Genomic DNA, 16,838 nt, shown 5'->3' on the forward strand with positions numbered 1-16,838 from the left:
ACACTCCAGAAAAGTGCTGTGCTTCTTTAAACTTGAGAAGTTGGTTGATTCTGGTAATATTGAACCTATTGAGTTCTCCAGATGGAATTTTCCTTTTATTGAAGCATGGAGCATCAATTCTACGGTTAGGTTGTCCATTGGCCTGCGACATTCGAATAACAGTATGAAAGTAGATACATTTCTGCTCACAACATTTTGTGAGATGTTGGCTTTGGCGAGGGGAGCAGATTTTCTCCACATCTTAGATTTCTTTACCACAACAATATATGAATTACACAGCATTTATTACTCTGGTGGGATACTTCCGGTTTAAACATATCCCTTTTAACTTAGCACCTGTGGCAACCATATATCAAAAGATATTGCTTCAGTTCTTTGTGAAGATGAAGGAGGTTAATTGCTTCCACAATTATATATTAGTATTTGGGAGGGATAAGGGGGGAAATGATAAAAGCTAACAAAAAGAAGAAAGGCCTGATAGTAGAATTCTCCAAATTTAAATTTGCAGAATCTTCTGTGTCACCTAATATATGTGGATGGGAGTTAAGACTACACCTGAATGCGTTAAAGCTATTGTGAATGCTCTAGCATGTACAAACAAGGATGAGATAGGATTCTTCCTTGGACTTTAGGGGTTTGCCGAGAGAACATTCCACATTTGACAATTGTTAAAGAGCAAAGTTGAATTTGAATGGCAAGAAAATAAAAAAAAAATATTTTGATGTCATTAAACAAGTGATTTTTTTTTTTGTACAACAAGCTGGTGGTGCTTCCAAGCCCATTCTGACCGCGGCGGTAAAGCCGCGGTCAGAAAAGGGAATCCGGCGATTTCCCGCCGGATTTCCCCTGCATGGGCTGAATCTCCATGGAGATTCCGACCCCCTTCCCGCCATCCTGTTTCTGGCGGTTTTTACCGCCAGGAACAGGATGGCGGGAACAGATGTCGTGGGACCCCTGGGGGCCCCTGCACTGCCCATGCCATATTCATGGGCAGTGCAGGGGCCCCCTAACAGGGCCCCATAAAGATTTTCACTGTTTGCATTGCAGACAGTGAAAATCGCGACGGGTGCAACTGCACCCGTCGCACCCCTGCAACTCCGCCGGCTCCATTCGGAGCAGGCTTCCTTGTTGCAGGGCCTTTCCCGCTGGGCGCCAGGGTCAGAATGACCCTCAAAGTGTCTGAAGTCTTTTAAAAGCAAACAAAGTCTCTTTCAAGCACAAAGTACCTGGTTTGAGTGAAAAATCTCCGCAAAGGGCCACAGAGGAGGAAAAGCGTGTAAAACGGGGAGTGTGCGTCAGTTTCACCCCATTGCACATGGACTTGCGTCGTTATTTTCTACGCGGGGAAGACGTTGCGTCGATTTCCGCTGTGCAGACGGGTCTCCTCTTCGGGTTGCGGGGTTTTCAGACGCCCTGGGGTCTGTGCGTGGAATCCTGGGCTTGTTGACCAGCTCTGCATCGTTCCGGTGGGCAATGCGGGGAAATTTCTCCCTCACGGCAGGCGCTGCGTCGATTTCCCCTCTGGAAGTCAGGCCGTGTCGTCCCAGGTCGGCTGTGCATCGATCTGGTGGGCCATGCATCAAAGTTCCGGTTGCACTGCAGGTGTCGCGTCGATCTTTTCCTTGCGAAGTCGAGCGGCGTCGTCCCGGTTTGGCGTGCAGTGAATTTTTTACTGCAGAACAGGCTGTGTGTCGTTTTTAGCAAGCTGTGCGTCAAATTTTCACCACACAAGGAGTCCAGCTGCAAGATAGAAGTCTTTTTGGTCCTAAGACTTCAGGGAACAGGAGGCAAGCTCTATCCAAGCCCTTGGAGAGCACTTCTGCAGCAAAGCAAGAGAGCAGCAAGACAGCAAGGCAACAGCAAGGCAGCAGTCCTCTGTAGAAAGCAGTCAGGTGAGTCCTTTAGGCAGCCAGGCAGTTCTTCTTGTCAGGGTGCAGGTTCTGGTCCTTTGTGGGAGAGCAGGCCCTCCACCCTCCCAGCCCAGGAAGACCCATTCAAAATGCAGATGTATGCAAGTGAGGCTGAGTACCCAGTGTTTGGGGTGTGTCTGAGTGAATGCACAAGGAGCTGTCAACTAAACCCAGCCAGACGTGGATTGTAAGGCACAGAAAGATTTAAGTGCAAAGAAATGCTCACTTTCTAAAAGTGGCATTTCTAAAATAGTAATATTAAATCCAACTTCACCAGTCAGCAGGATTTTGTATTACCATTCTGGCCATACTAAATATGACCTTCCTACTCCTTTCAGATCAGCAGCTACCACTTCAACAATGTATGAGGGAAGCCCCGATGCTAACCTATGAAGGGAGCAGGCCTCACAGTAGTGTAAAAAAAAGGAATTTAGGAGTTTTACACTACCAGGACATGTAAACTACCTAGGTACATGTACTACCTTTTACCCACACAGCACCGTGCTCTAGGGGTTACCTAGGGCACACCTTAGGGGTGACTTATATGTAGAAAAAGGGGAGTTTTAGGCTTGGCAAGTACTTTTAAATGCCAAGTCGAAGTGACAGTGAAACAGCACACACAGGCCTTGCAATGGCAGGCCTGAGACAAGGTTGAGGGGCTACTTAAGTGGGTGGCACAAACAGTGCTGCAGGCCCACTAGTAGCATTTAATTTACAGGCTCTGGACACATATAGTGCACTCTACTAGGGACTTATAAGTACATTAAATAGTCCAATTTGGTGTGATCCAAGGTAACCATGCTTAAAGGGAGAGAGCATATGCACTTTATCACTGGTTAGCAGTAGTAAAGTGCGCAGAGTCTAAAAACCAGAAAAAACAGTGTCCAAAAAGTGGAGGGAGGCAGGCAAAAAGTTAGGAGTGACCACCCTAAGGCTGTCAGGTCTAACATGTGTCCCCCCCAGCTGAAAGTGGGGAGAGCTTCCCGACCTCCTGGGAGCTCTCATCGTTAAGGCGGAAGTATCTGGAGAGACCATCACTATTGGCGTGGTCAACCCCGGGGCGATGTTCCACCGCAAAGTCCATCCCCTGTAGGGAAATGGACCACCTCAAGAGTTTGGGATTCTCACCCCTCATCTGCATGAGCCATCTGAGGGGCCTGTGGTCTGTCTGAACCAGGAAGTGAGTCCCAAACAGGTATGGTCTCAGCTTCGTCAGTGCCCAGACCACCGCAAAGGCTTCTCTTTCAATAGCACTCCACCTCTGTTCCCGTGGTAATAGTCTTCTGCTAATAAAGACTACTGGCTGATCTAGGCCCTCCTCATTTAGCTGTGCTAGGACCGCCCCTATGCCATGCTCTGAAACGTCTGTCTGCACGATAAATTCCTTGGAGTAGTCAAGGGCCTTGAGCACGGGGGCTGTGCACATGGCTTCCTTCAGGGAGTCAAAGGCTCTCTGACAAGCCTCTGTCCAAATCACCAACCTAGGTTGCTTTTTGGATGTGAGTTCTATCAAGGGTGTCACCATGGTTCCATAGCCCTTGACAAATCTTCGGTAGTACCCAGTGAGGCCTAAGAAGGCTCTCACCTCTGTTTGGGTTCTAGGGGGTTGCCAGGCCTTGATAGTTTCAATCTTGGCCTGGAGTGGTTGCACCTTGTCACCACCTACTAGGTGTCCCAAGTACACCATGGAACCCTGCCCAATCTGGCACTTACTGGCCTTGATGATCAGGCCTGCCTGTTGCAGGCGCTGAAGCACCTCCTTGAGGTGGAGCAGATGTTCCTCCCAGCTGTCACTGTAGACGGCAATGTCATCCAGGTAGGCTGCGCAGAAGGCATCCTTGCCAGCTAGGATCCCGTTAACCAACCGTTGGAAGGTAGCGTGGGCATTTTTCAACCCAAAGGGCATCACCCGGAATTGGTAATTGCCCTCAAGTGTGGAAAATGCTGATCTCTCTTTAGCCCCCTCAGTCAAGGAGATCTGCCAGTACCCTGATGTGAGATCAAAAGTACTGAGGAATTTGGCAGCGCCTAGCCTGTCTATGAGCTCATCAGCTCGGGGGATGGGGTGAGCGTCAGTCCGTGTGACTGAATTGAGACCCCGGTAGTCCACACAGAACCTAGGTTCTGGCTTGGCACTGGGGGCAGCAGCCTTGGGTACCAGCACCACAGGGCTGGCCCAGGGACTGCTAGACTTCTCCATAACCCCTAGAGCCAACATCTTGGAGACTTCCTCTTTGATGCTGGCCTTCACCTTGTCTGACAGCCTGTAAATTTTGTTCTTTACAGGGGGAATGTCTCCTGTGTCAAGATCATGGACACACAAGTGTGTGCGTCCAGGCGTGAGATAAAACAGGGAGGAGTACTGTTCCAGTAACTGGTAGCAGCCCCCTCTCTGGTCTAGGGTCAGGGAGTCAGAGAGACTGACACCCTCCACTGACCCATCACCTTCCTTGGCAGCGAGGAGGTCGGGGAGAGGTTCACTCTCCTCCTCCGCCCCCTCATCTGTCACCAGAAGCATGTTGACTTCAGACCTCTCAAAATGAGGCTTCAGTTGGTTGACATGGAGCACCCTTAGGCGGTTCCTAAGGGATTGGAGGTCCACTAAGTAAGTGGCCTCCCCTTTCTGCTCCTTCACTTCAAATGGGCCAGACCAGCGGTCCTGGAGAGCTCTAGGCTCTACTGGCTCCATTACCCACACTTTGTCTCCGGGTTGAAACTCTGCCAGGGTGGCCTTCTGGTCATACCAGCGTTTCATTACCTCTTGACTGGCCTCAAGGTTACTTTTGGCCACTTTCCAGAAACGGTGCATCTGGTTGCAGAGGGCCAGCATGTAGCTGACGACATCCTGAGGGGGTGCCTTTGGAGCTTTCTCCAACACCTCCTTGACAATGCTTAAGGGTCCCCTGACAGGGTACCCATAGAGGAGCTCAAAGGGACTGAACCCTACCCCCTTCTGGGGTACCTCTCTGTAAGCAAAGAGAAGGCATGGTGAGAGGATGTCCCACTTACGCCTCAGGGCCTCAGGGAGGCCTGTGATCATGCCTTTCAAGGTCTTGTTGAATCTCTCCACAAGACCATTAGATTGGGGGTGATAGGGTGTGGTGAACTTGTAGCTTACACCACATGCATCCCACATAGACTTCATGTATGCAGACATGAAGTTAGTGCTTCTGTCAGACACTATCTCCTTTGGCAATCCCACACGGGTAAATATCCCCATCAGAGTTCTGGACACCACCGGTGCAGTTACGGTCCTCAGAGGGATTGCCTCTGGGTAATGGGTGGCATGGTCCACCAAAACCAGGATGAACCTGTTGCCTAGGGCAGTTTTGGGGTTCAATGGATCAACAATGTCGATGCCCACCCTTTCAAAGGGGGTGCCAACGACAGGAAATGGAATCAGGGGGCCTTAACCCTTTTTCCTGTTTTACCACTGGACTGGCAGGTAGGACAGGACCTACAGAACGTATCTGAGTTTGTCCTCATTCTGGGCCAATAGAAGTGGGTGACAAGCCTGGCAAAGGTCTTGTCTTGCCTCAAATGTCCTGCCAGGGGAATGTCGTGAGTCAGCCCCAGTAGGAAGGTCCGTTAACACTGGGGGACCACCAGCGCACGCGCTGCCCCAATAGTCGGAACCTTAGGCTCACTGTAGAGGAGATCATTCTCCCAATATGTGTGGTGATCGCCAGAGGCTTCACCTGCTGCCTGGGCTGAGGCTTGCTTCCTCATGCCCTCTAGAGTGGGACATTCTTTCTGCGCCTTGCAGAATTCCTCCCTGGTGGGCCCACCCTCAACTTGCCAGCCAGCAAGCTCAGGTAGGTCACCTAGGGCGGCAATGTCTTCCCCAGTTGGCTCGGGGGCCTCCTCCTCAGAAACCCCCTCAACCACTGCGGGAACGTCTGGGACCGGTTTCCCGCACCCCTTGCCCCTCCTCTAGGCAGTTGTCTGGGCCATTGTTCCAGGCTCCAGACGCCCTTGACTTCCCTCTCGGGCAGCCATGGACCGTGTGGTCATGCAGACCCACTCAGGCAATACTAACATCTCCAAGTGAGACCTTAGCTCTACCTCCTTCCAGGTAGTGAGCTCAAGGTCGTTGCCTAACAGACAATCTACAGGCATGGCAGGACTCACAGCTACTTTTAGAGTACCAGAGACCCCCCCACTCAAAGGGAACCAGAGCTACCGGTAGGTGGCTCTCACGATTGTGGGTGACTATGACTTTGTGGAATGTATTTGGGATGACCTGCTCTGCTGACACCAGTTGACCCTTGGCAGTAGTCATGCTGGCTCCTGTGTCACGCAGAGCCTCCACCCTTTGCCCATTGATGGTGACCCACTGCCTATACTTGGAAGTATTGGCAGGCATGTAGGTTTTTGGCACCATCTCTGCATCCCCCAGGGACACTAGGGTTACCTCTGTCTGCTCCCCAAAACTGACTGGGACCATCTCCTCCCGAGCTCTACGCTAGCCAACCCAGGTGTCTGCTCTCCTTTGGGGGGCTGTGCCCTCTTGGGAAACTTGGAGTCGCCCTCAGAGTGCCCATACTTATTGCACTCTGCACATTGGGGTACAAACCTCCCTGTTTTATAGTCAGTAAAACCTCTCCTTTTGGAATCAGACCGGGACTGGTTACCACTACTCCCTTGGGAACTATTTTGGGGGCCTTTTGAGAACTCCTTGTTTTTAAGTTTTTCTCACCCCTCTTTCTTCCAATGGGAACCCTAACCACCTTTGTTGGTGTCCCCCTCAGATACCTTTCTGGACACTCTGGTACTAGCCTAGAGGTCCGCCTCCTCAGCAAGCTTTCTGGGATGAGTCAGCTTACTGTCTACTAGGTGCTGGCGCAACTCTGTGAAACAAATACTGAGCATATGCTCTCTCAGAATCAAATTATACAATCCTGTGTAATCATCTACTTTGCAGCCCCGCACCCATCCATTCAGTGCCTTACTGGAAAAGTCAAAGAAATCTACCGATGTTTGTGTGGACAGTTTGGTACTGTCCCTGAACCTCTGACGGTATTTCTCAGGGGTCAGCCCAAACTTGGCATGTAAAATGGCTTTCTGAAGTTTGTATTTTTTTTTATCCTTTGTGTCCAATGTGAGAAGTGTGTCCCTCCCCAATGATGGCACATAAGTCCACATAGCTGTACCCCATTGCCCTTCAGGAACCTAATGAGCCCTTAGTGCAATTTCATAAGCAGCTAGCCATTTATCTATGTCATCTCCCACCACAAAACTGGGCACCACATTTTTGGGTATACAAACCTTCTTTTCTCCAGCAGGTCCTGTCTGTATGCTGTCACCATTACTGCTGGATTCAGGCTGTTTTGCCTTAAGATCCAGCTCCTTGAGACTGAGTTCATGAGCCAACAAAAGTTTATTTTCAGCCAAGGCTCTTTCAGCTGCTTGTGCTTCTCTCTCTGCCCTTCTTTCCTCCTGTTGAGCCTCAATTTTCAGTAGTGCCATTTGCAATTGGAACTCCCTCCCCTCTCTCCTTTCCTCTGCGGTCAGGCCTTGATCAGAGATACTGCTCCCTGGTCTGGAAGGGGGCACAATTGCAGTGGTAACATCACCCACTGATGGCAAAAAATCCTCTGGGGGGCCATCTTCTGCCTCCTCCTTAGCGTCCTCCTCTAAATGGGCTTCTGCCCAGGCCCTCAGCGCCACTTGAAAGTCTTCCTTTCTGGAGGCCCATTGGGTGGGTACACTCATCTCCTTGCAGAACCCTTTTAGCTGTTTGACAGTATATGTCTCCAACAGGGCTAGGTCAAAATCCCCTGCTTGAGACCCAACCTGAGACATGTTGAGTGAGGATTTAGGTTAAGAAAATTGTCAGGAAAAACGAATTTGCAAAAAGAGATAAAAATCAAGTTGACCTTCAACTGTGGGTAGGTAGTGAAATACTTAGCTACTGTATGTCACTGCACAAATACAAGTCCTATCCCACCACTGCCACCAATGTTAGAAATGGGGTCTTTGGTTGGCAGTCAGGTTACCCCCTGTCCAAGCAAGGACCCTCACTCTAGTCAGGGTAAGTCACACACAATCCAAATTATGCTGTGCCCACCCTCTGGTAGCTTGGCACTGAGCAGTCAGGCTTAACTTAGAAGGCAATGTCTAAAGTATTTGTGCAATAAATCATACAATAACACAATATAGCACCACAAAAATACACAACACAGTGTTTAGTAAAATATATAATATTTATCTGGATATTTGCAGGTCAAAACAATAAAAGATGCAATAAGCAAATATAAAGATATCACTGGAAAGTGATATAAAGTGTCTTAAGTCTTTTAAAAGCAAACAAAGTCTCTTTCAAGCACAAAGTACCTGGTTTGAGTGAAAAATCTCTGCAAAGGGCCGCAGAGAAGAAGCGTGGAAAACGGGGAGTGTGCGTTGGTTTCGCCCCTTTCCACACAGACTTGCGTCGTTATTTTCCTTGCGGGGAAGACGTTGCGTCGATTTCCGGCGTGCAGACGGGTCTCCTCTTCGGTTCGCAGGGTTTTCAGATGCCCCGGGGTCTGTGCGTGGAATCCTGGGCTTGCTGACCAGCTCTGCGTCGTTCCGGTTGGCGATGTAGGGAAATTTCTCCCCCACGGCAGGCACTGCATCGATTTCCCCTCTGGAAGTTGGGAGTCGTTGTCCCAGGTCGGCTGTGCGTCGATCCGGTGGGCCGTGCGTCGAAGTTGCGGTCGCACTGTAGGCGCTGCGTCGATCTTTTTCTTGCAAAGTCGAGCAGCGTCGTCCCGGTTCGGCATGCAGTGAATTTTTCACCGCGGAACAGGCTATGCGTCGTTTTTAGCAAGCTGTGCGTCGAATTGTCACCACACAAGGAGTCCAGCTGCAAGAGAGAAGTCTTTTTGGTCCTGAGACTTCAGGGAACAGGAGGCAAGCTCTATCCAAGCCCTTGGAGAGCACTTCTGCAGCAAAGCAAGAGAGCAGCAAGACAGCAAGGCAACAGCAAGGCAGCAGTCCTCTGTAGAAAGCAGGTAGGTGAGTCCTTAAGGCAGCCCGGCAGTTCTTCTTGGCAGGATGCAGGTTCTGGTTCAGGTTTCTTCTCCAGCAAGTGTCTCATGTGGTAGGGCAGAGGCCCTGTTTTATACTAAATTGTGCCTTTGAAGTGGGGGTGACTTCAAAGAGTGGCTAAGAAGTGCACCAGGTCCCCTTTCAGTTCAATCCTGTCTGCCAGGGTCCCAGTAGGGGGTGTGGCAGTCCTTTGTGTGAGGGCATGCCCTCCACCCTCCCAGCCCAGGAAGACCCATTCAAAATGCAGATGTATGCAAGTGAGGCTGAGTACCCTGTGTTTGGGGTGTGTCTGAGTGAATGCACAAGGAGCTGTCAACTAAACCCAGCCAGACGTGGATTGTAAGGCACAGAAAGATTTAAGTGCAGGGAAATGCTCACTTTCTAAAAGTGGCATTTCTAAAATAGTAATATTAAATCCAACTTCACCAGTCAGCAGGATTTTGTATTACCATTCTGGCCATACTAAATATGACCTTCCTACTCCTTTCAGATCAGCAGCTCCCACTTCAACAATGTATGAGGGCAGCCCCAATGTTAGCCTATGAAGGGAGCAGGCCTCACAGTAGTGTAAAAACAAATTTAGGAGTTTTACACTACCAGGACATGTAAACTACCCAGGTACATGTCCTGCCTTTTACCCACGCAGCACCCTGATCTAGGGGTTACCTAGGGCACACCTTAGGGGTGACCTATATGTAGAAAAAGGGGAGTTTTAGGCTTGGCAAGTACTTTTAAATGCCAAGTCGAAGTGACAGTGAAACTGCACACACTAGTAGCATTTAATCTACAGACCCTGGGCACATATAGTGCACTCTACTAGGGACTTATAAGTAAATTAAATAGTCCAATTTGGTGTGATCCAAGGTTACCATGTTTAAAGGGAGAGAGCATATGCACTTTAGCACTGGTTAGCAGTGGTAAAGTGTGCAGAGTCTAAAAACCAGCAAAAACAGTGTCCAAAAAGTGGAGGGAGGCAGGCAAAAAGTTAGGGGTGACCACCCTAAGGCTGTCAGGTCTAACAATAGGGATTAGGGCAGTGGTTCCATCCTTATAATAAAGGTCGGTCCTTTGGATCCACCTAGCCAATTTTAACAGTTCTTTTGTTACCAATCCCACACTCTTGCACACATTACCGGCAATAATTTAGAAAAGATCTCCGGCGAAGAGCCCCCCTTGAGGGGCCTGCCAGGCATTGCAGTGCCAGCCTGACGAGGAGAATGGCCCGATGATGAAGCATGTCACTGGATGGTGATTGAGGGCTCTTGTTCCTAGTATATAATGCTTGCAGGGACTGGCTGACTCCTCCCCTATTTGGTAGTGAGGGGCCACATTTCCTTTGGAACTGTGCATTCATTTAGTTTTTTTGTATGCATTTAAAAAGCACAGATGTCCTGCTTTCTCAGCCCTGGCTCCAGACTAACTACAGGGTATATGCAGCCCTTTCTGTGGAGTCAGGACACAGCCTATTCAGGTGTAGGTGAGGCTGGGCCTATCTTTCCTTCCCATCCTACCAGTAAAGGCCCATCAAGTCATACCTAAGCTCCCATTGTGTGTGGCTGTCTAGGAGGAATACACAAAGCCCAACTGCCAACTACACCCAGTCATGTGACCGGAGACAGGTTGCAGGCACCAAATGGCTAAGGCAAGAAAATGCCAACTTTCTAAAAGTGGTATTTTCAGAATTGCTATTTAAACTCCAACTTCACCACAAGCTAGGATTTTACTTTGTGAATACAGAGACACCAAACTTGAACCAAATATCTCTTCCTATTTGAAAATTACACTTATAAAATGTAAAAAGGCAACTAAAATGATACCCTTAGGGAGAGATAGGGCTTGCAGCAATGAAAAAAAAGTAAGGGTGTTTCACTAGCAGGACATGTAAAACGTACATATCCAACTTTTTAAATACACTGGACCTTGCCCTTGCGCTGTCTAGTACCTACCCTAGGGGTCACATATGAATTAAAAAGGAAGGTTTGGGCTTGGCAAAAGGTTTATTTTTCTAGGTCAACATGGCAGTTAAAACTGCACATATAGGCTCTGCATTGGCAGCCTGAGACATGTTGAAACGGCTATTTAAGGGGGTGGCACAATCAGTACTACAGATCCATTAATAGAATTTACAGGCCATGGGCACAGGTAGTGCCACTTTCATAGGGACTTAAAAGTAAATTAAATATGCCAATTGGGTATAAGACTATCTAATCATGTTTTAAGGAAGAGAACACAAGCTGTTTAGCACTGGTTATCAGTGGTAAAGTGTGTAGCGTCCTAAGGTCAACAAAATCAAATTTAGCAAAAATGGGAGGAGGAAGGCAAAATGTTGGGGGTGACCTGCAAAAAGGGCCATTTCCAACAATATCATGAACCTTCAGCCTGCTTCCTGAGGCCCCCACAAACTCTCTAGTGGCTCACTCACAGATTTTTAGCGCTGGCTCCAAAATATGAGTAGTGCTTTCAGGAGTGCATACTCTGTCTGCCCTCACAATAGGTCTTCATTCAGTCTCTCTGACTCTCCTCGGCCCAAGGGCAACTTCTCTCCCCTCTCATCCATTTTTGCTCATCTTCATCTCTACCATACGGGGACACTCTGGTAAGGGGGATAGGTGGCAGAGACCCCCAGGATGCTTCCCACAGTTCCACTAACTGTAAGTCAAGACAAGCTTTTCAAGTGAGAAAATACTTTGATTTTTCTTAGAATCTGTGGCATATTCTTTACAATCAACAGGTATAGTATTTTTATGAACAGATTTGCAGACAGAAAATATATATCATAGGTTCTGCTTCAAAAATGAGGAATAAAAATATAGGCCTGTATTTATACTTTTTTTAGCGCCTGATTTGCGCCGCTTTTTGACGCAAAACGGCGCAAACCTACAAAATACAATGGTATTTTGCAAGTTTGCGCCGTTTTTGCGTCAAAAAACGACGCAAATGCGACGCAAAAAAAGTAGAAATACGGGCCATAGTTTTTTGAACCTGTGAACACAGAGGCATCAACACATCACTTTTTTTATAGCCACTTTCATCTTGTCATTTCTCAGGCTGTAGATAAAAGGGTTCAGCATGGGGGTGACAATGGTGTACATCACAGTCACTGCTTTTTCCTTCCTTAATGAGTAGCTGGAGGTAGGCCGGAAGTAGATGAATAGAACAGTACCATAATACAAGCTGACGACAATGAGGTGTGAAGAGCAAGTGCTGAAGGCCTTAATCCTCCTCTCGCTTGAGCGTATACCCAATAAGGTCGAAATGATGAGAGCATATGAGATCACAATAGGGGCAATAGACAGCAGGGCTAGGCAAATACCTTCAGTGAGAATTAGGAGCTCATTATTGGAGGTTTTAGAGCATGAAAGCTTCAGCAGCGCTGGGACATCACAGAAAAAGCTCTGGATTAGGTTGGATGCACAAAATGACAATCTGACTATCATCAGGCTGTGCAACAAAGAATTCAGAAGACCAACTGCCCAGGAACCAGCTATCAACATGCTACAGACCTTCTTGTCCATTGCCGTACAGTAATGCAGGGGCCTGCAGATGGCTACATAGCGGTCATAGGCCATTGCCCCAAGTAGGAGACTGTCAATGGTCTCCATACCAACAAAGAAGTACAACTGTGCAATGCAGCATGAGTAGGAGATGGTCTTCCAGTGGGAGATGCAGCTGACGAGGAGCTGAGGCACTATGGTTGTTGTTATACAGATGTCCACAAGTGACAGATTCCAGATGAAGAAATACATGGGTGTGTGAAGATGGGAGTCAGCAGCAATAGCAGCCATCACAGCAATGTTACTTACTAACCCAACCAAGTACAAGGTAAGGAAAAGAGCAAAGAGGGACGTCTGCTGCTCCGGATTGTCTGATAGACCTTCGAGAATAAAATACTTTACTGTGGTCTGGTTCTTGGTTTCCATTCTTTTACGTCCAAAAATCTGCAAATGAAAAACAGAAAATGTATTTTAAAGCAACAGGTTAAAGAACATGGGCACACTTTAAATACATGGGGAGGGTACTGAGTTTGGCGGACGGGGTACCTCATCACAAACATGACTGACCCACCATCAGACCTCCAAGTGTCATTTGATATAATGCACTTGTAACAAGGCCGTCACGTTTGTGACAGAATAATCTGTTTGCCGAACTTTAAATCCGGCCCTTAGTGTTAACTAATTGCAGTATTTGGGGACACACTGCCTTATGTATTCAATTGGTGGGGGATCAACATTTTTATCTCATACAGTTTTACAGAAGCATTATCTTTTAAAAGTGCAATACTAATCATTTATATACATGCATAGATAAATGAGTGGCGTGAGGCACATTTCCAACAACATACTATACAGTGTGCACCCTACCCTTCCACCCACTAGCGTTCTATTGCAGCTTCATTGTCCATTGTACCCACCCCCTCCCAGTGCTCCAATGCTTGCTTGCCTGTCATTCATACATCCATCTTCTTCAGGTGTAACGCTCTGTTGATTGTTTCTCCCATCCTCCTTACCTTCTATTTCTTGCTCTGCCTCATGCCATTGCTTTCTAGCTAGTTCCACAGTCCACATACCAATGGCAACTTTTCATGTACAACATCTGGGCAGCATGAGATGATTTTCATTTTGGATCTAGAGCTTTTAACTATCTAGGAATAATTCCCAGATCATTATGTGAAGCAGACAATGCTGATATTGTGGGGATCTGGGCAGCCAGGTGAAACATGAGGATTACTGATGATAAATGTATAGTGATACTTGTTGGACTCATTCAATGTGCGAGATGGGGGTAAGAAAAGTACTTGACAGAACTCAAAAAAGCAGGCTTGCAAGAATGCACAATATCAGACTGTGGCTCTAATGTAAAAATGCATACTATCTATCATCAACTGGTGTATAAGAACAGGGCAAGATTTAAGGAGTTATTGAAAGGTAGGCTGTCACCTAGTTCTACCAAATATCAATATATGCTCCATTCGTTATTCTGGCAGGCTGTCTGAAACACTTACAGCATTCTTTCATGGGGGATCTCACACCTTGGAGTCTCTGCTATTTCTGACAATACTTAACTTTTCCATTGGCTGTAAGTGGTTGTTGAGTGGAAATTGTGGCTGACCTCCCACCCTTTTTAGAGTGGAAGGTGTGCCATGGATACACAGTAGAATTTAAGCCAAACTAAGGATATAGCAAAAATCATAATTGTGAAATCTCAGCCCACAAACATTATTTCAGTAAAATGAGAGGCCACTCCTTCTCCCCCCGCTGCAATGACTGTAAAAGCAGCCCTTGCTGCTCTTGGGGGTGCTGGAAGGTAAAGACACACAGCACAAAGGCAAAGTACACACAGATAAAGAAACTACATGTGCATTACACAAAGGCCCTCATTATAACTTTGGTGGTTTCTGCCGCCTACCGCCACGGCGAAGGCCACCAACATGCCACCGCCGTGGCTACCAGCTGTCTATGCGTATTATGACCGTCGAAGGTGTTCCGCCAGAAGGCTGGCAGAATACCGCAGATGGTCATGGCAGCGGACAGCGGTAAGGCAGCGCTGCTGACAGCAGCACGGCCATGCCAGCAAAACACAGCCGACTGTATCATGACCAATGATTTGGCCTGGCAGTGTTTTGCTGGTGGACGCTACTACTGACAGTGGCGCCCCGGCCCGTCTCGAGCCGGAGGACTCCCTGCAAATAGGTAAGTCGGGTTCTCCGACAGGAGAGGGGGGTGGGGGGTTTTGTGTGTATGTGGGTGTGTGTGTGTGTGGGGTTAAGGGGTGTATGTTTTGGTATGCGTGCATGCGGGTGTGAGTCACGTTGAATGAGTGGGTGAATGACTGAATGTGAGTGTATGTTGTGTGTTGTGAATGCGTGTGTGTGACAAAGTATGTTGTGTGTTACGGTGTGTGGGTATGTATGTGGGCATGCGTGGGTGGATGTGGGTATGCATGTGTGCATATGGGTGCACGTGTGGGTTTGTACATGTGCAGAGGTGGGAGAGGGAGGGGGAGGGTGGGAAAGAGCTCATGGGAAGGGGAGGGGGGGTGGGGGAGACCCCCATCAGTGCCAGGGAAGGGATTCCCTGGCACTGATAGTGCCTACTGTCATGGTTTTCGTGGTGTTAAGATTGGAATGAAAACCATGGTGGTAGGCTGGGTCGTAATCCCGAGGGTGGAATTGTGACGGCCGCCGGGCTGCAGACTGAAGTCTCCAGCCCAGCAGCAGTTACCACCCTGGCGGTCGGTGTGTTAAAGTGGATGTCTGTGATGGCGGTTACCGCCAGGGTCAAAATCCCATTTTTTTTTACCCACCAGACTGCTGGCGGTATTAACGCCGCTTTAACACCGACTGCCAGGGTCGTAATGAGGGCCAAAATCACTAATGATTAGGATGTCAAAGTAGTTAATGTGCACAAGAAAATATTATCCTATCCACTAACATGTACCCAGAGCACTTAAATAATGTAAATGAGAAGTAGATTTTGCATAGAATTAGGAGTTGCATGGCTCATGCTGAATTGACAATGACATATGCAGTGCAGATGTAAAGAGCAAATAAGATTATATGATACAAGCATCAAGGGAATCAAACTGTACTACATTGAATGGCATGTGAAAAGATGTCCTGATCTGTTGACAGATAAAGCCCTCTGCCTCTCAACACGACTCAAACCACAATTAGGAGGATCTAGGTCAACAAAAGTGTCCACAAGTAGTGAGTGGGATGAAGGTCAGGTACAGGAGATTTGCATTTGACAGATTATATGAATATTAAACAGGTCAGCCCAAGGCCTGAAAACAGTGACAAAGACTGTATTGCATTGAGGCACAATTGTGTTTTGCGTCCACTGTAAACAAGCCAACAACGATGCTTGTCTACTCAGGGGATTTAAAAACAGCAACAACATGGGTCAGTGAGCTGTGTCCTGGGTGGTCTCTAGTTGTACTGTGAAAAATTACGCAGCTGTCAGGTATGTATCTGACAGCTAAAAACACAGGGCAGGAGCATTTCAGATGAGGCTCAAAATGAGCGAAATTTGATCCCACAACACCCCGTAGTGAGTATGGTCTAATGTGCACCCTGTAGTCCTAAATTAGAGAAAAAATGACAACCTCAATCAAACACCAACAAGTAGACCTGATTTGAATATATCCCCTAACCCTACGGGGGCTTGTCTCCTAGGTGGATTTCAGTGAGTGACTCCTCTGGAAGGGGCCAACTGGGGTCCATGACTCAGCTCTATTTGCCCTGGCCCATCTTGTGTCCTATGACTACAGCTGCTTAATGTGCCAGCAGGTGATATAGAAAAAAACAGACACTGTAGCTTGTCACTCACCTTTATTTGTCAAAGTACCTTATATTGAAATACAGTGTTGATTGTTTAAAAGTTACAATATAACTTGGTATGTATGTGTGTATTAAAACCTTTGATAGAAAGATAGATAGATAGTCGGTGAACCCACCACTTCTATCTGTGGCCCAGTGTGTGCCCCCCCTAGAATTCAGTTACACGAATGTTTTGATGAGAATATAACTTCTTAGTTGTAACTAACATATTCAGAAATTTTCCCAGCATACTTTTTATAGTCTTTGTATCTATTTTTACACAAACATCATATTTATATTTCAAAAACACTGATCAGTTTTTCCTATACTGTAAGCTAGGTGTTTTCACTATGTACATCCTATTAAGGTGTGTGATCATTCTCATGGGAGGCTAATGGGTGGCTTGCTGGAATTGTGCAAGACCGTAGAGTTAAAAATGTCATTCTAATCTATTGTAGAGTGCTTTTTCATCTTGTCAATTATCATAAAATGCTCATCTTAAATAATGAAGCCAGTACAGTATGTATATTGTATTAATTTTTAAATTATTGTATTTGCAAACTGACAGCTCTCGGTTG

The 16,838-nt window shown here is 47.4% G+C and overlaps 1 protein-coding gene across 1 annotated transcript; it reads right to left on the minus strand.

Moving 5' to 3' along the window:
• Nucleotides 1-11,941: 11,941 nt before the first annotated feature.
• LOC138262319 (olfactory receptor 1f45-like) lies at nt 11,942-12,862 on the minus strand. Its single transcript, XM_069212217.1, has one exon. The coding sequence runs from the start codon at nt 12,860-12,862 to the stop codon at nt 11,942-11,944; it is 921 nt and encodes a 306-aa protein (XP_069068318.1).
• Between the last annotated feature and the right edge of the window lie 3,976 nt (nt 12,863-16,838).

This window comes from Pleurodeles waltl, chromosome 10, assembly GCF_031143425.1.
Source record: "Pleurodeles waltl isolate 20211129_DDA chromosome 10, aPleWal1.hap1.20221129, whole genome shotgun sequence".
Lineage (NCBI taxonomy): Eukaryota > Metazoa > Chordata > Amphibia > Caudata > Salamandridae > Pleurodeles > Pleurodeles waltl.

Bases quoted from the DNA above. Each gene is read 5' to 3' on its own strand.
- LOC138262319 (XM_069212217.1), bottom strand. From the start codon at position 12,862: ATGGAAACCAAGAACCAGACCACAGTAAAGTATTTTATTCTCGAAGGT.